The following is a 24195-nucleotide window of genomic DNA, read 5'->3' on the forward strand; positions in this document are numbered from 1 at the left end:
TTGTGCTCACAGCCCCTCACCTGCCTCTGTATCTGCAGCTGCTTGAAGCCACAGTTCTTTTCTCTCCTTTTCCCTCCCCCTCTACTATTTTTTCCCTTACCACAACCCCACTTCAACAGACAGACTACTCCAGTTGTTTAGTCCCTTTATTGTCATTCCACAGGTAACTGCTACATCCTCTGCACAGGCTTAATCCCCAGGATGTCGAATCCTTTGGCCATGACGGTGGCAGTGGCTTCGCACAGCAGCAGCCTCCACATGTTCACCTTCACGATCTGGCCTGGAAAACACAGACAGAGGAGCTGGAGTAGCTGCTCAGAACAACAGTACCTTCCCTAGGGAAAGCCCCTCTGCCCAAAACCAGGCCCTGGACTGGCACATGGAACCCTTCCTGCTCTCCCCAAGCCAGGCAGACTGACCACCCTTCCTGTTTCCAGGTGCCTGGCTGCTCCCAACTCTACTTAACCTTCGTGCTCAGTGACAACACGAGCTCTGCCAGTGTCTGTCAATCCTCCCACATGGACACAGTAGTGTGAGAACATCCTTTCCAACACAGGATAACACCTTGGAGATGGATGTAACACCACAGGATGTGACACAGGCCCACACAGCACCCTATGGCCAACACTCACCAGTCTGCCTGTCCTTCTCAACACAGTAGCAGCTGTCGTAGAACTCGGTGAAGGTGGTGGCCAGCTCATACAGGTAGTCACAGAGTGTGTGCAATAACAAGTCCTCCAGGATCTTCTGCAGGATCTCAGGAAACCTCAGGATGCACTTGCCCAGTTTCCACTCCTTTTCATGGTCGAGGACAAGCACCTCCTCCCTGGCTGCCTTCCGCAGCATCTGCTCATCGATATTGGCCAGGCGTGCAATTGCCCTGGAAGGGTCCAGAACAGAGTCTGCTTGTGAGGGTCCCACTGCCCAGCCTGCCCAGGGCCAGCCTGGCCACCTGTCCAGCTTGGCTCAGGGCTAGTGGCCTCCCTTGCCCAGTCCTGGGTGACCAGTCCAAAGAGGACAGTCAGCCCTCGGGGAGATCCAGGAGGGCACTGCAGAGGAACAGGGAGGGATGCGCTCTGGGCACCTGCATCCCAAGGACAGATGATACTGCCAAGCAAACCAGGGCTCAGGGTGCCAGAAAAACTGAGGTGTGGCAATACCTGAGCTGAGCAGCTGCTGGAACACAAATGCATCCTTTTCCAACCACCTAAATCCTGTGCTTACCAGGAACTCCCCAGCTCCCTCTCTGGGCTGTGTGTCACACAGAGGAGCCGTTTCAGGTGGCACTGGATACATTGTGTGCAATGACAAATAAAATCTTGTCTGTGGTGCATCCCAGTGTAGCTGGCTTCTCTTAGCAAACACTCCCAACAGCACTGATGTGACTGTCACCCCTTTGCTCACATGTCCCTTTGTGACACAGATGCAGAGAGCACGAGCACCAACTCCTGCAGCTCCCTACACCCCACGCACCTGATCCGTGTGAAGGCATAGAGCAGATAGGCAGCTGTGTTCCCTCGGTCATCCAGCATCTTGTCAAAGGAGAACACGTAATCGTTCAGTCTGTTGTGGGACAGATCTGCATATTTAATGCATCCAAAAGCCACTGACGTCTGGGCAGCTTTCAGCTCTTCTGGTGTCAGGACCTGGTACAATTTCCAAACAGGCAACAGTCAAGAGGAAGAAGAAAGCAGCGCCCAGCCCTGGCCTCTCAGCAGGGCTCAGGAGGAAAGCTCAGGCTGCTGAGGGGATTTACCCACCTGGTGCTCAGTTCACACACACCTCTCTGCTTCAGGGCACCAGACAATCCCTCACTTCTCCTGCAATCCACTAGCACCACAGCCCTGCCCAGCTTAGGGCTGACTCCCTCTTCTGACAGCCCACAGGACCTCTGTGCCCCCAACCTGCCAGGTGTGATGTGCTCTGCTCCTGCTTCTTACAAATTACATGTACACAGAATGAATGTTGGTCCTCCTACCCTTATGGAGCATTTTGGTCAACCCCAACACTTGCAAACCAACACTGCTGGAACAGTGGTAGCATGGCAAAGCACTTTGTGCCTGACTCCTATCAGCTCTTTAGAGATTTTCAAGGGTTTTTTTTTTCCCTGCTTCCTTGTGTTCCTGTTTAAAAAGGGACTTTTCACTTTCACCCTTCACCCTACACCCTTCCCAGTTCCACTGCCTCACACTGTGCTTGGACAGAGTTTGGTCGTTCTGTTCTATGTCCCCCACTGTCCAGTTCTCTGCAGGCTATCAAGAAGCAAGACAGAGAGAAATCTCATTCAGCAATGCAGAGAGCATAACTCTGTGAACATATCCGGGAAGTTCTCAGAAAGGAAAAGCAATTTATCACAACTACCTTGTCCCGTTCCTTGTCTTTCAGCTTGTCCATGGCTCGTTTCAGCCCTTCCTCCAGCAGGTCTATCAGACGCACTGTGTCCCCTGAACGAGTTTTGAACTTCTTCCTGAAAACACACAGCCAAAATGGTCACCTGCACAAGAGACAAAACACTTCCACCCTCTGCCTAATCCCCAGCAAACTTAGGAAAAAATCATATGGCAAATCCTTTTGTATTGAAGAAACTGCCATCACATGGACAGCTCCAAAACTGAGAGAGCATCCACAGCATGGTCAGCAGGAATGGCCAGGAAGGATTCAACAGTCAGAACTGTCCAGTTCCAGACACTAAGCAGCACACAATACCACACAGTACAGACTTTTCCCATCTTTTGTTTAATCTAGCATGAAGGAGGTAGAAAGTAATGAAAATTGTGGCCTTTACCACTGCCATCTCCCAGCACCACATGAGCTTCCACCAGCCAATCCAAGTGCCCCTCCCCAAATGCCAGGCAGCAGAAGCCAGGCTCGAGAGGGAATGTGACCACAGCAGCAGTGACTGTGTGCATCGAGGACAAGGACACAGAACACAGTGACAGTTACGGGTTTGCTTTCTTTTGGGGTTTCTTTGGTGCCACACACATACTTGTCAACGAACCAGAGCAAGTCTCCTGCATTCACTCAAACCTTCTTTCCAAGGCACAGACAGAGGAAAAAGTACACCCAGCCACTTACTTGTCTTCTCCCAGCACCACTCCAAAGGCAGCATGGGCCACTCTGGTGACTTTGGGATCATACCAGCCAATCATCTGTCCAGCTGCAAACACTGTTTGTAAATGCACAGACTGCAAGGAAATAAATACCAACAACTGGTTTTCAGTCAACTCCTCCAGGTGCAGTTTCTTCACAGCTTTATCCTATTCACAACAATGGTCTCACAATTAAAGTGTTTCCAGCTTCACAGACAAATTCTGCTTTGAAAAGTTCAACCTTTCCAAGAGTTTTCCAGCTTTACAAAAGCAGCAACTGGCAAATTCACATCACTGCTCAGGTAAGGAGTAAATTGCATCCATCACTTCACACACTTTGTACTGACCAGCACCAGCAGTTACAGCAGAGGATCCTGAACTCACCTGGCCACTATCAACAACGTAGATAAGGATGTCACCCTTCTCTTCACACAGCCTGTGCTTCAGAGCAGCCAAGTCTGAAGTGTCATAGGTGTAACCCCCGTCTGATTTCATGATTGTCAGCGGGACAGGGAAACCCGGGACGAACACCACCTTCCGGCCATCATCAACCTGGACAAACCCTACAAAAGCAAGGAAAAACATCCTGTGTCCATCACAGCAGGGAGGTTCTGGGCCAGCAGCAACACTTCCCTGCTGCTACCAGGAAGCAAAGGCCGCACACTCACATAATCAAAAATATGAAAAGACCTACATAAGAACTCCCTTGTCAACACAAGTCCCATTCTGTACAGCACTTCCAGAACTATGCACAAGGAAGCAGATCTGCCTTACCAGGAAAAACCTAACTCAAAAAGTCCCATCACTTGCATCCAGATCTGCCTGTACAGCCACAAACCCATCACAAAATATGATATTAAAGGCAACAGAAACTCTACAGAGGTATGATGAGGACTCTGCATAGAATTTTTCTGAGGTGAGACAGAACACTTCAGATGGTGAGACTCAAGAACTGCAAAATCCAGACAAGAACACATAAAACCAGAGACTTCTTATGCTGCATTTGGCTTCTTGCCAGTTTCAAAGTCAACATGATCCAAAAATCCCACTGTCTTCACAGAGATTTCTCAGAAAAAATTCCCACACTGTCACAACACTAAGACTGGGAAGTCTGTCATATATTGCTCCCTGACTGTTTCCTTAGAATACAATAAATTCCAGTAGTACTCTGTGCTACTGCCTACAAATATCACAGACAAACTGCTTTTGATGTCAGCAAGAAAGATTCAGGCTTTCTGGAATGAGGAAAAGCCACAAAATATCCTCTTAGGAAACATGGCTGAGAAAAAAAGCAAAGGTGGGAAGATGTAACTTGAAAAGCATCAGCCCTAAGCCCTGCTGAATAGGATTGAGGTTGCCATGCTCATCCTCACAGCTGCAGAACTTCTGATCTGAGACCAAAAGCCTCACCTTTATCTTCAAATTCTTTCACGATGTCTTTCATCATCTCATGGTAGAAGGATTCCCCTCTCTCTATGATTGTGATGTCCAAACAGTTGTAGATTTTCTGGAATTCTTGAGGGAAAGAGAAAAAAATATTAAATTAAAGGCACAGAGTGGAAATCAGTGGCATGTTTACCAGTGGGTACAGCAAGGCCCAAAAAGCACTATCCATCTCTTGGTCAATCCATCAGATTAGGACTCAGGAGACAAAAGATTTAGCTGAAAGTCTCCACTTAAGACAGCCCAGTACTTTGGTTGTACTGGCTTTTTGTTTTCAGCTCTCTTAGCAGTGTGCCAGTGACTTTCAGGAGAAAACAGAAGGGTGTGCTCAGACATAAAGTGAGGAAAGCCACACTTCTATGGCTGAGACATGCTTCCAGATGTGGTGAAGTCACCTCTGCGTGACACGTCACAGATGAGATTCCAGGCTTTAATGAAGTCGGGGTTTTTGCTCTGCAGCAGCACCACACATTGGTAGGCTCGCTTCTTAAATTCCTCCTCTGTGTCAAACCTCTGCTTGGATTCCTGCAGGGAAACATGTAGAAAAGCACTGCTTTCTCCCCTGAAACAAGCCACCACTCCTAACAGGCTCCCCAAGCATGCTCATCTCAAGACAGAAGGGCTGTGTGCTTACACAGGCCTTTGATCGTGCCCCATACAGCCAGTTCAATACCAGATACTGTATTTCATCACCCCCTGGCTGTTATCACAATAATCTACTAACAGTGATTTAATTCTCTCATTTCACCAAAACTATGCTGCAATTTGTAAAGCTCCTTAATCTGCTTTTCAGATGCTGACATAAGCATCACATTTATCTACTACACATACCTTGTAAAAAGCTTGAAGATCGCCAATGGGAGGAGAAACAGTTAAATAATCCGGAAATTTGTCCTGAAGGTGAGCAATGAGCATTCCAAACTGGGTGCCCCAATCTCCTAAATGGTTCAACCTTGGAGCAATTGAAGAGGACAATAATCATCATCTCTTAAACATATGCTTTAAGACACACACATTTTTCAAATATATATTCTAAAAGAAACACACATAATACCAGAAACCCAGTCCACAATTTCACTGCACTGAAGCCGCTGCCCACCTTGATTCCTAACCCTGCTACACTTGCTCAGCTTAATATCTACCACCCATAAAGGGTTATTTGCTATGTGCTTATGAACTAAGACCAATACAGAGCAGAAGAGAGAGACAGGGACTGCACAAATAGCCCAGCAAGCCCACCACACCCAGGCACTGAGTCTCACCTCAGAACTTCGTAACCCGCGAACTCGAAGAGCCGGCACATGCTCTCCCCGATGATGGTGGAGCGCAGGTGGCCAACGTGCATCTCCTTTGCAATGTTGGGGGAGGAAAAATCCACCACCACCTTGGGCACAGAACCAAAGGGACACATGAATAAAAGGTCATTACCGCACCCCGTGTGTTTGATCTGGGTTTTGTTAGGGGGAGCAGGGGGAACAAGAATCACCTCTGCTGACCCTCAGCAGGGAACATGAGAGGAGTGAGCTTTGCTGCAGCCCAGCTGAGGGTCAGGGATCACTCCCAGGCTGACCTGGGCACCACCCCCAGGGAGCCCTGTCCCTCAGGCACCAGAGACCATAGCAAGCAGAGGTCACCTACCCCAGGCCACATCCCACACACTCTGCTCTGACAACCTGCAGACATGGACATCTGCTCAGCACACCCCTTCACGGTGGAATTTCAAAGCTACCTGCAGTCCAGAACATTTTCCCTGTACCAAGATGGCTGTGTGCTTACTGCTGTACCTTTTTCCTTTTGCCAGTAGCTGGTGGTTGAACTCCATTGATCAATAAACTGCTCAGCTGCTTCGACACAAAATCCTTTCTCAAGTGGACATTGATAAAACCTTTGCAGAAAAAAGCCAGCAATGAGTGCTGGGGTTGCAGAAGTGCCTCAAACCATTTTTTGTTTCCTTCCCCCCTGGATTTCTGTTTCCATGCATCAAGCACAAGAGCACATGAAGTCAGCTTGACAGAACATTTTTCAATCACAGGACAACAAAGCTGTCACTTGAAGACAATTTCTGTTCCAGATTAGAGGAGTCTGTTCAAACCACTATAGCCTTTACTGCAGGAGGCAGATACTGCAAGTTACACCATTGACATAACTCCTTTTTGTACACTGTCACTCAAGGATGAATTTATAGAAACAATTTCTTAAAGAGAAAATAAATAATTTGGTTTCCAGAATGCAAAACCAAATCCTGCTTTATCTTTTTAAGAAAAAATTATATCCTAAACCATACAGTTTAATCTGGGATAATTTATGGTCATGGTATGACTTCTCTTGCTTCACAGAGCCAACGAACAAGCCCCAGAAGGGCTGTGCCATGGCACTTTTGTGTTTATGCTGAAGCCCTAAGGAATATGAGCCCTTGTATTTTTCCCTGGGTCACAGGGATAAAACAAATGCAGCAATAACCTCAGTGCTACTCCAGCCTCTCAGTTCTGAGAGGACAAGGTCTCCTCATCATGCAAGCAATAGTGAGAAGTGCTGTCAATTTTTGCTGTGATTTCATGACTGTGGCTAGATTCCCATCATCAATATTGAAAGAGGAAAAGCTGCTTCCTTAAGGTTCAGTGAAAAAATTGCTAATTAAAGGGCTCATGATCATACCTGCTGATTCTAGTACAGAAGTAGATTTTCTGCTGCTGCAGAAAACAGACTACAGAAAATCTGTACTGAAAATCTGTACAGAAAATACTACTCAGACTACAGAAGATCTGTAGTGTGAGTGCTATAAAGCTCACCAAGACAGAAGTTTATTCCCTGTGAAACAGCAGTTTTAAACCACAAAACAGTAGAACTCAGCTTCCTTCTCACTATAAAATTGCCCTTTCTGCTTTAAGATATACAAAGTGTGGAAAATGAAACTCTTACCAGGACCAGCAATTTCGACCTTCTCAATGCATTCATTGGCAGGAATATTTTTTACTATTTTCTCTGCGATTTCTCTTGGGATAACCTTCTGTTCCCTGGTTTTGAGCAGTATCTGGAACACAACAAAGACTAAGGAAAACTCAATCCTCCAAAACATTCTAGAGAGCAAAACACAAGAGCACAGATACTGAGGTACTGAAACATCCTCATGGTCCTTCAGCTTCGTAATACAGAGATCCACACAAAGAGAAACATTTCTATCAAATTTTACAGACCAGATCAGTTCTCCATAGCATAAATCTGAGTGAACCCAACACCTCCTTCTGCTCAGAGCAGTCCCTTCTTTCAGAAGAAAATCCCCCAGGCTGTTTTTCCAAACCTGCTAAGTGGTTTGGCAAATTTGTATTTTTCTAAGCTAGCAAAAGGGACCAACCCTTTAAAAATCAACATATCTGGCACAGTCCTTCAGTGCTTCACAATCCTGTTGATCAGTCTCATGGGTGTCCTCAGCTCTGCCAGCATTCACATTTGAAGTTCTGAACTGTGCCCCTAGCAGATGCTGAGTGTGGTTTCAGAGCAGGTCTGTTTATTTATGATTAAACACAACCAAAGCAAACTGCCTTCAGTACTGTCTTAGTCTTGAGCTTAATAAATAAATAAGTGAATAGATTAATAAATGAATAAATAAATAAAATCCAACAACCCAAGGAAAGATAATCCCAGCACTACCCAATTTTCTTCAAAGAACATCAAAAAACCTGCTATTAAAGTAGCTCTCCTTTTCCTTGGAGACATGAGCAGCCCACTGTGAGGAACTCAAAGGACAGGACACAGGTTTACCTACATCAGAGTGGTTTGAGTTGGACCTTTGAAGATCACCTAGTCCAGCTACACCACTTCCCTGTCCATTCCCAAAGCAACTTTTCACATCGCTTTTTGCAAACCTCACTAAAACACCCTTTAGGAGGATTCTGTAAACTACCCAACCCATCTCTTGCAAAACACTACATTCACACTTGTATAAAATTACTACAGGTATTTGTTTCTGAGCACATGATTTTCCAGTATTACTGTGATGTGTCTGAAAACAATCCCACTGAGGCCACAAAGACAATGTACCTCTTTGTCTACTCAGAATTTACACTCACTGCTTGTATTTGCTAAATTACAGTCTGCTCTAAAATGTATTTCTACTAAAGTTGCAGTTTTCTGTTTAACTTGTCATACACAGGATCCTTACAAGATAGTAAAAGCTTAAAAAGGGCAAGAAAAGCAAACCTCAGTAGCTTTAGTATTACTCAAAGTGTAAACTACAGGAAAAATAAATGCAAACCCAGATTATGGGCATGTTACCAGATTACAGGCATGTTATCTGAACCATTCCAGAAATGGTTACCACACTGCTGTTACTCTAAGGAGCAAGTGGAGCTCCTGGCTGAAACCCCAAGCATTAATATGCTAATGAGCTCCCAGGAAAACAGTAGGCATTTGTGAGGGTCCTTTCCACATCAGCGGGCCGAAGGGAGAGGCTGCTGCCTGGCACGTACCAGCGCTGCCCCAGTCAGGGCACTTCCTGCTCTGCTGGCAGTCCCAGTGACCCCGACCCGTGTTCCAGCTCTGCCCAGGGGACACCCTGGGAAGACCTGCACCACAGCCAACCCCTAAAACAGGCTGACAGAAATTCCCCAACCTGCTGCTCCCATCCCCTGGCTCTGCTGTGGTGACACAGTGCCTGTGTGAGCACAGTCAGGCTCCAGCCCAGCGCACAGCCTGCCTGCCCAGGGAACAAACTCCACAGTCAAGCCTAGCACTAGGAACCCTTATTCACCACCACAGCTGACAACCTGGAACTTGAAACCCTGGCTGGAAGGGGACGATTCAGACACCGAGTTATGTGAACCACGTCGGCACTGGGAAGCCTGGACTGCTCGAGAATCCCAACCGCGACTTAATTGGGGTAATGTGGCGGTCAGAGAAGTGGCAGCGCCCTCAATCCCGTGTCAGGGCAGTCACCCAGGGCAGCAGCACAGCCACAATATGCTAATGAGACCGAGGGGAGACACGGGATCTCGGAGGGCTGTGCCCAGAGCCTGCTGCCTGGCACGTAACGTGTCCGTGCTGCCCCAGTCAGCTCACTGTACCGAGACAACCTGGGACAGCAGAGCTCCCTGAGTGCCAGTGCAAGCTCAGTGTCAAAACTGCCAGTCTAATGGGTTAATAAAGGTGAATTGACAAAAGGATGTGTAAAAAAAGGATTTGTTTCTGTTTAGATTGCCAAATAAAGATCTGTAATTACAAAGTGTTTACTTAGTTACCCAAAGGCATTAATGCACTGAAAGTTTGGGTGCTTCAGCACCCAAGCTAGAACACACTGCATTCCTTCTCCCACACCTCCTGGATTTACTTCAGCACAGTCCCAGCTCACTGAGCAGGCTGAGCAACTGCTAAAGTGTCTTTGATCCCATCCACGTCCTCTTTGGTCAAACCCCCCTGAACCCAGAGAATTAACAAGAGATGTAAAGCAAAGGACTGAGCCAGAGAATCATGAAGTGCCTGAGCAGCAATCCACACCTGGCAGGGCTCTGAGAAGGCAAGTCCTGAGCACAGCCAGCCCTGACAATGCCCAATTTCTTCTGCCTGGAGCTCTGGGAGGGCAGTTTGGGATGCAAGACACAGGGATCCAAACTCAACAGAGCACACAGGGCAGCACCTGGGCCACTTTGCTTTGCTGTGTGTGTTTGTGAGCATGAGCAAACCACAGCACCCATGGCAACAGGAGGTGTGAGCCAAGAGGGGAAGCTGGAGATGCCCTTTGGTCACCTGCCCTGTGAGAAGGGGGTATGTGCACACAAACATGTGGGGATATTACACTTCCCTGGTACTAGAGAAGAGCAGTTACGCAGGTGCTTCTCAACATTTTGCAATTCTCCAAAATTGTGATTTATTGTTTTGCTGTTTTCAGTTCCAAACATACAACTCACTAATTGGTAGTTAATTGCACCTCATTAGTAAATTGATGCAGCACTTAAATACTGATTTGATTTAGGTCCCACGAACCGAGCAGTTTTTCTGTGTCACACACATTAGCTCTCTCATACCAGGCATCTGAACAGAGGTTTAAAGGCCAGCTCTGTAAAGGCCAATGCTTCCCTTAAAACACCATTAAATACTCACTCAATTCTCAGCCCAGGTGCCTGCAGCAAGCTCAGAACAAATGCCATATAGCAACTCTCACTGTGCTTTCTATCCCTTAGCTTCCAACAGACAACATCTCCATTTTCAATTCTTTTTTACACCATTTACCTGTGATATGCCCATGGCACTGTTACACTGGTAGTCCCCAAATTTGGGCTGCTGACTTGGTGTCACCACCAGAGGAGGATTTTCTAAGTCTGGGTAGGCAGCCTGAATGGCAGCTCCAAAGATCTCCTGGAGACAGCTGTTGATATTAATCATGCTTTTCATTGATTTACTTCTTTCCTCTTGAAGGCTCTGAAAAAGAAAACCACCAAAATCCAGAAGGCTAAATTCACAACATCTGAGGAGCTGTTACATCCCACTTTTCTCCTTGGCTGCCTGGCAAAACACAGCTGACAGATTTGGCTGACACCTCCAGGCACAGGAGCAACACATACAACATAAAAATCACATGATTCTTCTGCTGAACCTCCCAGCACAAACCTTCCCCTGACTGCAGGGCTGCATTACTTTTCACATCTGTGCTGGTGAGCCTGGGACAGCCTCAGCTGGGCTACCTGGTCAAAGACTGCCCAAGACATGACCCTGTTGGCTTACTGACGTACTGACATTTTCCATAAAACAGGTTTCTGTTTAAGGAACCAAGAAATATCTGATGTGCCACCAATTAAGGTGTCAGATTGCAGAGCAAGCATGCTGTCACACATCAGAGCTGTAACAAACTCACACCATGTATTTAGCTTGTTCTAATGAGAACAAAAATCACATGGTACAACAATAATTTTGTACTCCCTTACCTTCTTAAGGAAGTTTAACCGGTACTTGAGTTTTGCGTTTTCGTCTCGCAACCCTTCCAAACTTGGGGAGACTCCCAAGCACCCAAAGTTCTTCAGACGCTCAATTTCTGCAGTTAACAACTTGATCTCGTTTTCCTGAAAAAGCAAATTGAGTTGTCACACAGTAATTCCTGGAGAGGGGACAAGAGGTGCAAGATCTCAGGCAGAGTGCTAGTTTGCCTTGTAAACATAACAGCAGTGACATGTCAGCTGAATAATTCCAAACAATTAATATTTGAACATTGTTTCTACTCGTGTGAAAAACAAGGACTCTGAAACACTCTTAAAAAAAGGCAGTGAGGAAACAGTTTCACTAATATCGAGACAGAAAGACAACAGGACATGCTAATGAGATATTCCCCAAATAAGTACTTTCTCCAGCTTTTTCAACAAAAATAAAAAACGATTTGACTCAAAATCCCCTAAAGCCTCCTTCAGCCTTTCACCACCTCAGAGGCCACAGTTTCAGAAGAAACCACAATCACTCACACAACCCCAGCAAGCTCAAACCCCACCCAGAGACAGGAATGCCAGAAGTACTGTGCTGCTCCACAGGAGCATTTCTGCTGGGGTCACTGACTTCCACCAGGCCACACAATCCTTCCTGCCCTGTCCAGGAAGGAAATGTATGTCTTCTCCCTCGAAGGCATTTAGGAGCACTTGGGAATTTCAGGAGGGCTTCTATGCTCCAAACAAACTTCCCCGTGTCCCACCAGACTTGACAGCCCTGACTCAGACAAATTAGTCAGCAGCAAAATGGTTTGAAGCTGCTGCAAGGAGCAGGAATTTTCCTCACCCCACACCCTAAAGAAACCAAACAGCTGAAGTTTCATCTCTGAAGTCCATCTCTTGTCCTCCCCCATAACAGACTTTGTGTCCTGAGCCACAAAGCTGGCTCTGACACAGAATCGTGGAGCCTACTGAAGGTTTGAGGGACTTGGTGCTGCTATGGAGGGAGGCAGTGAGCACTGCCCACCCTGGCTGGTCACCCCCTTGGCTCCCTCATCCAGGCTCTCCTCTGCCAGCATTTCCACAGCAGGATGCAGCTCAGGCTATTATTGTAGGCCACCAAACCTTATCAAAAAGGGCTCATTTACTTCATTGCTCTTTAAACAATCAGACTATTTCATTAGGAAAAATTGGGCCATTGAATCTCTTGGTCTTGTATGTCCACCTGAACAACAGCTCCCAGGAATGCTGCTGCAACTAACTGCACAAGCTCAAAAACCTAGGCTTAGGCAAAATAATCATAAAATTGGCCTATTTGTGGGCCAAGCTGAAAATCAGTACTTTTGAGGTCATTCCTCAGTTGTGCTTCAGTTTATGGCACACTTCTGTTACAGCCTCAAGGTCTCCTCTGCTACAAGAGAACATGATGCAGTTTGGATGTGAAGAAGCAGGACTTTGAGGAAAGAACTCAAACCTGTATCACATCCTCTGGTTTGGCATTTACACAACTAAAATCATTTAACAGGACAGCTGTACCTTATAAACAACTCACTGCAAATAGTCCCATCTCAGCTTTTCTTTTCAAAACCCAAGGCAGGTGTCCCAAAAATCAGTTTTTCTCTCATTCACATACATGCACAAACCTTCTCCCACTTTTGCAACAGCAAGTAGATTTGTTTTTATTTTCAGCTTTTCCTCCCGGCCTGATCTGGTAGCATTTCACATAATTTACAGACCAATTTGCAAAATTGTCAGTACTTCATGTTAAAAAATAGCACAAGAGATTTAACTATGTTTTTACAGCTGTGTCACTGTAAGTTTCAGTGACCATTATTGCTACAAACATCAGAGCAGTGACATACACAACTCATCCCCCAAGCCCAGAATATGCTTTAAAGAGAAGTGCAAATGTATTTTCTACCCCTAATATCACATAATCTGTAAATTCTGTGTCCACACAGTATTATCTTCCCTCTAGTGAAGCCTCCAAGACCCCAAGGAGAGTTCTGCATTGAAGGCAAACATTCTCCAGAACCAGAAAATCACGTTCTGCTTTTGAAACTAAAATCCCTGCAGATCCAAGACAACAAGTAGCTCACAAGTATTTCTCCTGCATTAAAAGATTCCCCCAAAGTTACAACCACCAGGATATTTCAGTAGCACTGACAAGCTTTACAGAAGAGAAATCAGAGTGGATTTTCCTACATCATCACCTCTGGCCACCCAAGGGAAGACTCTCAGATGAGATGACCAGTAACCTAGTGCAGATTCTTTCCATACTGTTATCCTACAAGTGAAGACAAGGAAAGAGGTTTATCCATGTGCATGGTCAGAAGCCAGAATCACAGTGCCCAGGAATCACTGACCCCTGGGCAGACATCTGGCCTAAAGAGCTCTTTCACAGGGTGACAATTAGCACTGTCATCACTTGGATGGAGCCAAGAGATAAAAACTCTAAATACTATCACAGTTCAGCAAGTCTCTTCTACTTTTTCCCCATGACTGCATCAAACCAATAAATTCACAGCACTGGCACCTGGAGGCATTTGGGATGGCCCCATTTCAGATGTGATCAAGCACAATGTGTCACCCCAGACTGTCATATCTCTCTCCTGCTTAGTGCTCCTCTTCTTCAGAAAGTTACAGTAGCAGTCCTTATGTTGTTACCTGAGTGTGAACTGAGAGCAAAAGGTTTCACCATGGTACCCCAGTGCTGCTGTTGGCATTTCAGTCTCCCTTTTATCGTGCTCATTAATAGCTTATACAGACGATGAAATTAAGTTTTCATTCAAAACAACCCAGCAGAAAAGCCTGAACTCAGCAATGCTTATATTGGGTTCCAGAATTGATGGGGCTGAGATCCCAACAGCTGGGCTGGGACAGCTACACAGCAGAGTCCAGCTTTCATCTCCAAACTGGCAATGGGGACATCCCTGTTTGGGGAACACCACTCTCCTCTCTCTGGTGCCCAGTGACAGGAGACAGGGAAATGAAATGAAGCTGTGCCAGGGGAAGTTCAGACTGGTTCAGAAAGGTTCTTCACTGGGAGGGTGCTGGTGCACTGAAAAAGGCTTTCCTGTTGTGACACCAAACCTACTGGGGTTCAAGGAGCATCTGGAATATGCTCTTAACAATATGGTTTAGTTTTAGGTAGTCCTGTGAGGAGTGGGGAGGTGGACTTGATGATCCACGGGTCCCTTCCAACATGAGGAATGCTACAATTCTGTGACCCCCAAACTCATAACCATGTAGGTGAGCGTGCCTGCAAAAAAGGTCTTCAAGTGTTTGTATCAGAAATGCTTCTTATCACAGCACCCTGTGATAAAGTTAATTCTCTAGCAAAGATCTGTGAATGCTAGATGTTACTGAAAGGATATTATGAACATTACATTTTTCTTAAAAACAAACTACTCTACAAAACTGCACATAAGCCTTGTGACTCCTCTCTCATGGTACCATGTGAGGAAGGAAGACAAAGCCAATACACCTCTGATCCAAAAGACCTGTGACTGAGAAAAGGAAGGAAGAAGCTGCTGTTCAGGTCAGAAGTGCCACCTCCTGGTTTATTCTACCTGCACTGTCTAGCTCCACTTGTCAGTGAAGGGTCATATCTGATGACCTCATGAAAAGCTGTGAGAATTGCATAAGGCCATGCTGACATTTCCAAGGGCTCTTTGCTCAACTGAGTAAAAAAAACTTCCCCTCTGTGAATAGAAAAAAAAAAACTACAGCTTTTTAATAGAGCCAAAATCACTCTGGCATTTTTCCTTAGCACATAAGACTGTCTTCCAAGAACACCACTGAATTAACAAGAAACTTGCACAGGCTTCTGTCTCTGGGCTTTAATATGACAGAGCTTTTCTCCATCGCATTTAAAAGAAAAAAAATAATAAAAGAGAGAAAATAGCCTGAGAGAGCATGGTAAAGGGAGCAGAACACCTCTCTTACTTCCCCTCCTTGCCTCCTGCTCAGTTTTATCTCTACTGCTACACTGCCAAGCCCTGCTGAGCCGGCTGAGCATACACTCCTTGCTCTTTGTTGGGTTATTTTCCTGCAGGCTGGCTCCCCACAGGCTCCAGGGCATGCTGCAGCTGGAAACAGGGAGCATGTGGCTGGGAGTGACAGGCAGAGTGAAGCTCAGTAGTTCTGCACGGCCTCCTGCAGCCTCCTGGAGTTAGAGCTGAACACTGTCCCTCCTGCTCTGCTTGGAGTGCCTGTAATCTGCTTATGCACCAAGGACAAAACAGCAGTGACAGCAGTGACAGAATACCTGAGATGTTCTTTCTCTCCTAGCAGCAACAAAGGATAAAGGGAAAATTAAAGGCAAGAAAGAATTGCAGACATCGAACCACAGATTTATTATCTCAGTGCCTGTCATATGTTTAAGTTGTGAGCAGAAAACACACTCAAAAGTTGCTCAAGAGCCCACAAGTATGGCAGGCAAAAACCCAAAAGCCAAAGTTCAGAACCTCTCAGCTGGATGCTCCTTAGGCAATGGGCGAGGTATGAGAAGTGAACCTAGAGGAGTCAAAGCTTTCCTGAAGCTGCTTCTCAACTCTGCTGTCAGTACTGTCTGCTCTACTAGTCATTGACTAGGACAGACTCGGCACTTTTATTTTTTATTATTATTATTGTCACTGAAAAGGTGGAAGGTTCAGAAAAGAGGGTCACCGTCTTTTCCCACACCTCAGCACCCTACAGCTGCAATAATGCCGTTCGAGGAGGCCAGGGTGGCAGCAGCATCCCTCCCTGACTGCCCAGGGCTCCCGGGCCGCCTGGGCCCGGCGCTGCTGCCGCCCCTGGCCTCGCCGGGGGATCCCCGCCGGGCCACAGCACCGGGAACGGGCAGTGACACCAGGCCGGGAGGGGCCGGCTCCCGCTGACTGCTCGGAGAAGCTCTTTCGGATCTCCCACGCCCAGGGTGTGAGGCGAGGCAGCGCTGCAGCCCTGCCCTCGGTCCCGGGAGAGACGGCAGCAGCCCAGGAAGGGCTTCAGCCCTGCCCGCTGTCCGCCTTCCCTTCCCAGACAGACCCTCCGCCCCCGCGGGGCCCAGTGACCCGTCCGGGGCTCCGGGCACTGCGCGGACTTCGGTACCGGGGACGCGCTCCCAGGGCTCGCCCGCCACCTGCGCCCCGCGGAGCCCCGGGGCTGTCCCGCTCGGGGCTGTCCCGGTCCATGCGGTGCCGTGCCCTGCCGTGCCCGGCTGTCCCGCCCCGCCCGGCCCGGCCCGGCCCCGCACCTGCCGCGCCAGCCTCGCCGCGGACTGCGCCACGCGCGCCTCCATCCTCGGGCGGCCGGAACCGGGACTGGCGCCAAGAGAACCGGAAGGCGGCCGGAGCGGCGCGGCCGCGGCGGCAGCGCCCCCGGGCGGCGGGGAGGACCTCGGCGGGGCGGCACAGCGGGGCTGCGAACGCTGCCCTGGGAACGGGGCCGGCGCGGCCATGGACACCTGCAGCGTGAGGGAACAGGGAGCGGAGGGCACCCACACACCCTCCCAAACCCCCGCAGTCCGGGTCACCAACCAGCACTTTGAAACGTGTCCCGTCCCCAGCAGGCGGGTACACAGTGGGCACAGGGAATGTTCAGGCAGGGAGGAAAGCCGGCAAATGCCAGGACCCGAGGGAACGGCTGGGACTGAGCCAGGGCAGGTCTAGGCTGGATCTCAGGAAAGGTTCTTTCCCCAGAGGGTGCTGGGCACTGCCCAGGCTCCCCAGGGAACGGGCATGGCCCCAAGAGCGCTTGGACAGCGCTGCCAGGGATGCTCAGGGTGGGACAGCACTGCCAGGGATGCCCAGGGTGGGACAGCACTGCCAGAGATGCTCAGGGTGGGACAGCACTGCCAGGGATGTTGAGGGTGGGACAGCACTGCCAGGGATGCCCAGGGTGGGACAGCACTGCCAGGGATGCCCAGGGTGGGACAGCACTGCCAGGGATGCTGAGGGTGGGACAGCACTGCCAGGGATGCTCAGGGTGGGACAGCACTGCCAGGGATGCCGAGGGTGGGATTGTTGGGGTGTCTGTGCAGGGCCAGGGGCTGCCCTGGATGATCCTTGTGGGTCCCTTCCAGCTCTGGGTGTTCCATGATTATATCAAATGTGTCAGTTACAGCATCTCATGTGTCAAGACGTGTGAAAAGCTGCATGCTTCCAGCTGGTGACACAAAAGATCCATAGTTTAGGTGCCAGGGGATGAGAAGATTCACTCAAGACAAAAAGCAAGAAGGCAGGTTTGTCCAGAAAGGTCACTTTATTGGAAAAACCTAATATGGACTTTAAACCTGCAGCCCTCCTCCCACAGCAGTGGTTTCAATGGGCTCCCCATATTACCTTAACAGACCCATTACAGACATGAGCTGCAGTTCAATGTTAAAAGTGCAAGTATTCTGAACTTCACACCTACTTTTATGACCTGGCAGGAAACACAAATGCTTCACAGCTCACAGAGAATTCGTTCACAGCACTTGGGAGTCCCAGCTGGCTCCCAGCATTCCCCACAGGGTACAAAATACATCACTCAGAGGAGAGTCCGATGCAGAACATCATAGAAGGTAGGGGTGAGGTTCCTTCAAATTTATTTTATTGCAGTAAAACCTCTAAAAGGTAGAGCTGTACAAAAAGTCTAAACAGCATTATTTAAGAATAACAGCACCTTACGCTGCATTTGTTCTTATTTAAAATTCTATTTCCCAAAAATACATTCCTAAATATACAAACTATACAATCTTGTCACTTTAATGCTGGTTTCTGTGATGATATAACTTTAACCTAAAAATCTTCAAAACATCCACATACTGACAAAAGCTCTAATATACAAATGCCTTGGTACCTTCATAATACCACATAAATAACTTCAAAACCCAATCTGCATTTGTAGAATTGTCCAGAAAGCAAATACTTTATGGTGATCACACATCATCTGCAGAGAGCGTTGGGATGTTTATTCTTGGCCGTGTGAAAAACGCCATTTTCTCTCTGAAAAAAGATCATCAGTTGTTAATGCAACAGAAATCCTGCCAGAAATGTCCATTATCCACATGAGAATTTATCCCACCAGCTGTCCCCACAAGGAGCAGGTGTACATCCTCTCACAACCCACACCTTTTATTTACTTATTAGACATGAGTTAAACCCACAACACTGACCTTACCAAAAGCCATTTCAGAAAGGCTCAGGGCTTTTTCCTTTCTGGGTCTGTTACTTAGGGAAGCAAAGGGCTGCTTCTGTGTTAAAGAATTTGTTGCCAGGGGAATGACTTGGAGAATGCTGGTTGCTTTGATCATGTGCAGTGCTGCAACTAATTTCCCTGAGTCAGACTTTATACTTTGATATGAAAATACAAAAGTTCTTATTTAAGCAGAACAGTTAACTAACTACTTCTGCAGAGATCAGTCCTCTTCATCACAGTCATCCACAGAAAAACCATGGTAGTAGTCAATTTTTCCTCCCCTTTACCTATTTTTACCTGAATGACTGCACTTCCAGAGGCTCCTTTCGACTCTGCCCTCGCAGCCTGTGGACGTCCTTGGCAGCAGCTCTCATCATTTTATCAGCCTTGAGCTCACACTTGTGCTCTGGATTTTGCACCTAAATGAATAATGGAGAAGGTTTTTTGTGTTTCCAGGAGGAATTATCTTATCCTAACTGATCTCTAAACAGCAGTATTTCAGCTGCAGGTCTAAGGGGTTTGGAAACTGTTGACTCTGGAAGTCACAAGCCACAGAAGTTAAACTGAAGCTTGTCAATTAACCATTCTAAGGCAGAGAGCTTTTTGCAAGGTGTCCTTCCAGCCTGTGGTAAGAATAATGGCTTCTGTCAGTACTCTTTGTCTCTTTTTGATAGATCTTTTAAGGTGGAAGATTAACATACATAAGAACACAGCACCCCAAAGAGTACCTCACACCAACTCCCTCCCACACCTGGTGCCAGCATGGCTTGGTCTCTGCCTGGTGCCAGCAGAGGTGCTGAGAAATCCCAGAAGCTGAGAAGGAGCCCTGTGCATGGGGGAGGTGTGATGTAGAGTAAGGTAAGTGCCAACCACCACACACCACACCTCCTGCAGACTGGGGGGACACTCTTGGCAGAACAGATGGCATTTGTGACTTCTCATATTCGCACCTCTGCTAGGGCAGCAAATCTCTGTGCTGGTGAATGCAAGGGCTCAGGACTAACAGCTTGACAGAGCTGTATGTGGCAGACTAACAGTGCTCAGGCTTCATTTACTGACTGTCCAAAGTCCCCCATTTCCAAAATTTCTCCACCAAGTGGAATGAAACCCCAAGGCAGGTATGACTCACTCGTTTCTCCACAAGCCTCAGCAGCAGTCGAAACCTCTCATCATCCTTCACCCACTGTGGCAACTCCTTTTCACCCTGACTTTGAGCTTGTTCCAGCTGTTCCTTCAGTTCCTTGAGCACTGAGATCTCCTGGACCAGCTGGTCGTGCCAGGTTTTTGAAGCCTGCAGGTCCAGCTCCAGGTCCAGAGAGGTGCGGATCAGGCGCTCCGTACCAAAGGACTTGATCGAAGGCTGGAAGAGAAGGGCTGTGTGAACACACTGAGGAGAACTGTCCCAACCACTCCACCCAGAAAGTGCCAAACACATAATGAGACCCATCTTTCTAGTGCTTCTCTTCACAAAACCCATTTCTGTTTCTCCTGCTTTGCAGTCTGTCTTGAGACAGATACCACAAACTCAAGGAAATCTTATAGGTAAGTGTTTTGATTTCCATGCTTCCGCTCAAATTCTTCCTTGGCAGCTTCTCCAAACTGAACAAGTCTTGCTTGCACACCTTCCTCCTAAGTTTAATGTCTCATCTTCAGATGAATCCAGAGTGCTGCAGAAAAACCTGTGATTGCTTTTTCCAGTAACATATTGCCTTCTGCTACTTTCAAACACAAGCTGTCCCAAGAAAACCATCTCCTTAGGAGTTCAGTGTCAGTATCCTTGGGGAATTGTAGTGATTGCCATCACAATGGGTACAGGGGTTTATTGTGTGCCATGGCATTACTACAACAGGGTCACCTGAGCATCTGAGACATAATTCTCCTCATCTTCTTTTCCAGCTCCTCAAATTTATTATAAATACTTAAGAATCTCACAACAATAAACACAGCAAAACTGTTTGTGCTACTTCTCTGACAAGATGGAAAATACCAGGAACCATTTTCCTAAATAAATTGTTTAAATGAGTTCCAACTTAAATGTTCCTGTCATAATCTGGTATTTCAAAGAATCCTTGAGACACCTCTCGCACACAAAGAAAAGGTTGTGAAGGAAAGCATGTGGCAACTGATTTATGTTTGCAAATTTTTCCTTTAAAACAGTTTTCTGGTTTTTGCATGTGTCTGTGTTAGAGGAAAAACAAGTGGTGGTGTTTTTACCCGTTTCACTCTGACACTTCGTCTCTCCATCGCGTTCCGAACGAAGGGGGGCTTTTTGGATAGTGTGGAACTGTCACTGTCACTACGATTCAGCTGAAAAGGAAGGTGAAAAACCACAAACTTTTAATGAAAGAAATACAAGCAGTGCACACACACATTGTCAGAAGACCAGAGATTGTTTTAAGTAGAACTGTGAAGTTTTGTGAGAGGCAGACAGCTGTCACTCCAGTCTGAGTACCCAACATGCACTGACATAGCCAGATCCTGCCACAAGCCTTGAACTCTGTCCCTTTTTGGGAATAGGCTATGAGCAAAGAGAGACACTAAGTTAGGCTATGGGACTCTGCACCACTGCTCTTCTCCTGTGAAAGTAACTAGGCTGGGCAAAACAGCCCAGAAAAATAAGCTGTAAACAGTAATAACAACAACAATAGTAATAGTAGTAATAATACTAATACTAATAACAATATATTTCCTAGCATAAATCATGGGACTATTTTATTAGAGATTTCTGTTTTCTCTAATCTGTATTTTTCTATAACCTGTATTTTAAGCTAGTGGTGGAAGAGGCAAATTTACCTGAAAGCTGTCCCCCTGGGTTTATCAGCTGAAGAGCTGCCATGTTACACACAGCCTGCCTTGTTTTGTGGTTGTCTGTAAACCCTTACAAAGAGCTCAGCTCAAGCAGGTTTAATTTTAATTCCCTTCTCATGTCCCTTCTCAAAGCTGGAGAACGAGGGGAACAGGCACTGGGATCTGTGGGTACTGGGACACAGTGGCACAGGCCACTGCTGCAGAATGAGTAAGGTTTGTTCCTCTGGAAGCATCTGCTTCTGAACCAGGGAGAACCTACACAGCAAATCTGGATCAGTTGTATTAAGGGCTTGCCCACTTGGGACAGGTCATGTGTGGTAAAAGACAGTGCTTGCCTGTTTGCCAATTCCACTTAAAAGACAAGATATTTATAGTTTATTCTGACCCTCAATTCAGGAAATAATTGTGAACAAACATTTCAAAGCAGGGGAAATGACACCTGACACAACAAATGGCCTGTTCAGTTACCTTCACACAAAGTACACTGGTGACTTTCAGATTTCCACAGTTATTTTGCTGATATTAACAGGTACTTGCCTTTCCATTTCTATAAAGATTTTATGTTCACCTGATCTGAAGTCAGGTGGACAGAGCTAACTGAGTTAGCACGGAACACTTCAAGCAGCAGGAACCTGTTTAATATGCAATTCATCCATCACTGTCTTACAGCAGCCCTCCCAGGTCAGTTTGGGCACCTCAACAAGCTGCATGTGCCACAAATCTATGTGCACATACATATCTGATACATTTGTGCTTAATGCTGTTAGTTCCAAGGCAAGATACTGTCCACAAGGTGAGGACAGAGCAACTTCTGAAGTCAGTGGGGGAGAGAAGAAAGCACTGTTGGGTTTCTGTGAGCAATTCAGACTGAGTGAAAACAAGCACTTAGAAGCTGAGTTTCATTTTCCTTACCCGACATACATACTGACTCTGCGGTCCTGGGGAAAATGTTTTTGAGCGGATGATGGTGCTGCCCCTGACAAACTGAGACTGGGGTGGATTTGCTGCTCTTTTGTCTTTTGGACGAACTACAGTCGAGGACTGTGCAAGGTTCTCTGTGTTGGTCTCTTTATCCACCTGAAAGACACACAGTGCAGTGTAAATGCCAGCTTTCCATGTGCCCAGGGCTGTGTGACAGCCCCCTGTGCCACATCTGTGCTTGTTGCATTCAAACCCAGACGTTCTTTAGCCCTTCTCATGCAGTGTGTCCTGACACTTCACTCCTGGAGCTCTGATGCATTAACTGCATTGATCCCTAAGGGCTCTGCATCCACTGATTGCTGTGCAACACAACTGATTCCAATGGGCTTTGCCTGTGGATCCACACATCACTGTGACCTGGCAATCCCACAGAGAGCAGGTATGATTTTAAAGACCATTATCTTACTTGTGCATCTGCAGAAAAGATCCAAAGATCCAAATCGATGTACAGAGAGAGCTGTGTACAGCACACTCCTGTTTGACTACAGCTACATTCAGAATTAAACAAGGTCAAAACCACTGTCTCATTAACGAGGACAGTTTTCATGAGCAGCAAAAAGAAGGCATGAAAAGGTGCTGTACTAACTGTGGGACAAAATGGTCACACAGAGTTATTTACAAAGATTTCAGGTAGATAAACATTCAATCATCAATGGTGAACTTTCAAATAACTGCTGTAGCCTTGTTCAGCTCAGCCACAATCCAGTTAGCTGAGCAATGGGAAGCTTAAATCATGTTTCTGTTCTAAAGGCCCTTGCCTGTACCTTCACTGCTATCTCTGTGTGCAGTTGGGAATTCAGACTTTCTTCTGTTTCCCACAGTGTTTTTCCAGCACAGAATTCTTCCTCCTCCTCTGCTTCATTTTCACTGATCTCATCCTGTTCTTCCAGGTCAGGAACCTCTTCATCTTGCCTGAAAGGAACAGCTTTGTTATTGAACTGGCCTGTTGTGGGTAATACTCTGGTGCTGGAGCAGGAGGTACCTCCTATGAGCTGCTGGACAGAAACATGTCCCCAAGGCAGCCTGGTGTATCTGTGTACAAACACAGGCTTAGAAAGGAGAGAAGCTGCACCAGAAGACCACATTAGAGCCAAAAACTTCATCCTGATCTGGCTTCAAAAGAAGCAAAATGAGGGTTCAGCCATGTGGTCTGAGTTTAAGGCAAGTGCATCTTGAGGTAAGCTCTCAGGATGCCATTAATCTTAGTTAAAAAGTGTTACTGGACAAAACTGAAGCATTGTTTTAACACCCTTTTCAGCTCCCTTGAATTCACAGCAGGCTTCTCCATCAATCCCATTGGTCTGGCTTGCTTTCCATTTCAAATGTTAGACTTCTTTAATGAAAACTGAATCTGAACCATATAAAGAACAGCCACATTAAAATTCAAGCAAAGCCTTGCACCACAGAGTGGAGTTTTCAGGGCATCCATAGAAGACTGTACAAATAACAAAATTAGCATAGTGCTACTGACAATTTTCAACATTTATCAGCTTTGTTCTCATTTTCTAAGCACAACCTCCAGAACAGAAGAAACAGGATTTTTCCCCAAAACAGAGAAAGAAGAAGCCTCCCACAGCTCAGTATCATCTGCTTTTTCCTCTGCACCCAAATGCTCTGATCACTGCACAATTAGAAGAGGGTGGGATGCCACCTACCAGCTCTCTCCACTAGTTAAAGTGCTTCTGCTTTCCTCCAGTTTCTTCTCCACAGCTTCCAGTTCAACAGCTGTCTGCTCTAAGAGTGCTGAGACAGAGTCCTGAGGAGAGAAAGAGGCTTGTTGTGAAGAAATGACTCTCAGAGACTGCAGA

At 46.8% G+C, this 24195-nt stretch overlaps 3 protein-coding genes across 4 annotated transcripts in view; 1 reads left to right on the forward strand and 2 right to left on the reverse strand.

The window, feature by feature from the left end:
• Window positions 1-253, forward strand: part of LOC117003335 (rho GTPase-activating protein 7-like) — a 45924-nt gene extending 45671 nt beyond the window's left edge. The window contains exon 12 of the mRNA XM_033073212.1: window positions 164-253. The gene's annotated coding sequence lies outside the window, so the exon portion shown is untranslated. The remainder of the gene's footprint in view (window positions 1-163) is intronic.
• RARS1 (arginyl-tRNA synthetase 1) lies at window positions 129-16755 on the reverse strand. Its single transcript, XM_033073215.1, has 15 exons — window positions 16674-16755; window positions 11447-11581; window positions 10755-10943; window positions 7452-7563; window positions 6317-6417; window positions 5795-5916; window positions 5364-5484; window positions 4928-5057; window positions 4500-4604; window positions 3474-3652; window positions 3076-3185; window positions 2362-2467; window positions 1474-1646; window positions 633-880; window positions 129-280 (listed from the first exon to the last, which is right to left on the reverse strand). Exons 1-15 carry the CDS (start codon window positions 16716-16718, stop codon window positions 171-173), a joined length of 1986 nt encoding a protein of 661 aa, XP_032929106.1. The 5' UTR covers window positions 16719-16755; the 3' UTR covers window positions 129-170.
• A 906-nt stretch (window positions 16756-17661) lies between these two features.
• Window positions 17662-24195, reverse strand: part of WWC1 (WW and C2 domain containing 1) — a 66618-nt gene continuing 60084 nt past the window's right edge. For both annotated transcript variants that reach the window (XM_033073008.2, XM_033073010.2), the window contains exons 17-23: window positions 24043-24143; window positions 23152-23299; window positions 22319-22483; window positions 20813-20905; window positions 19728-19958; window positions 18896-19017; window positions 17662-18405 (exon numbers count right to left, since the gene is read on the reverse strand). In XM_033073008.2, coding sequence (XP_032928899.1) covers window positions 18339-18405; window positions 18896-19017; window positions 19728-19958; window positions 20813-20905; window positions 22319-22483; window positions 23152-23299; window positions 24043-24143 — 927 coding nt within the window. In that variant the 3' untranslated portion in view covers window positions 17662-18338. The remainder of the gene's footprint in view (window positions 18406-18895; window positions 19018-19727; window positions 19959-20812; window positions 20906-22318; window positions 22484-23151; window positions 23300-24042; window positions 24144-24195) is intronic.

This window comes from Catharus ustulatus, chromosome 15 (genome assembly GCF_009819885.2).
Source record: "Catharus ustulatus isolate bCatUst1 chromosome 15, bCatUst1.pri.v2, whole genome shotgun sequence".
NCBI classification, from domain to species: Eukaryota; Metazoa; Chordata; class Aves; order Passeriformes; family Turdidae; genus Catharus; species Catharus ustulatus.

What these genes read in the sequence shown, in the direction of transcription:
- RARS1 (XM_033073215.1), bottom strand. Translation starts at nt 16,718, where the DNA reads ATGGAGGCGCGCGTGGCGCAGTCCGCGGCGAGGCTGGCGCGGCAG. An exon ending in GTGCCATGGGCATATCACAG is followed by an intron (nt 7,564 to 10,754) that starts GTAAATGGTGTA and finishes GTTGTGTTCCAG; the next exon opens with ATACTGCTCAAAACCAGGGA. An exon ending in GAAAGAATTTGAAGATAAAG is followed by an intron (nt 3,653 to 4,499) that starts GTGAGGCTTTTG and finishes TTGCTTTTGTAG; the next exon opens with GGTTTGTCCAGGTTGATGAT.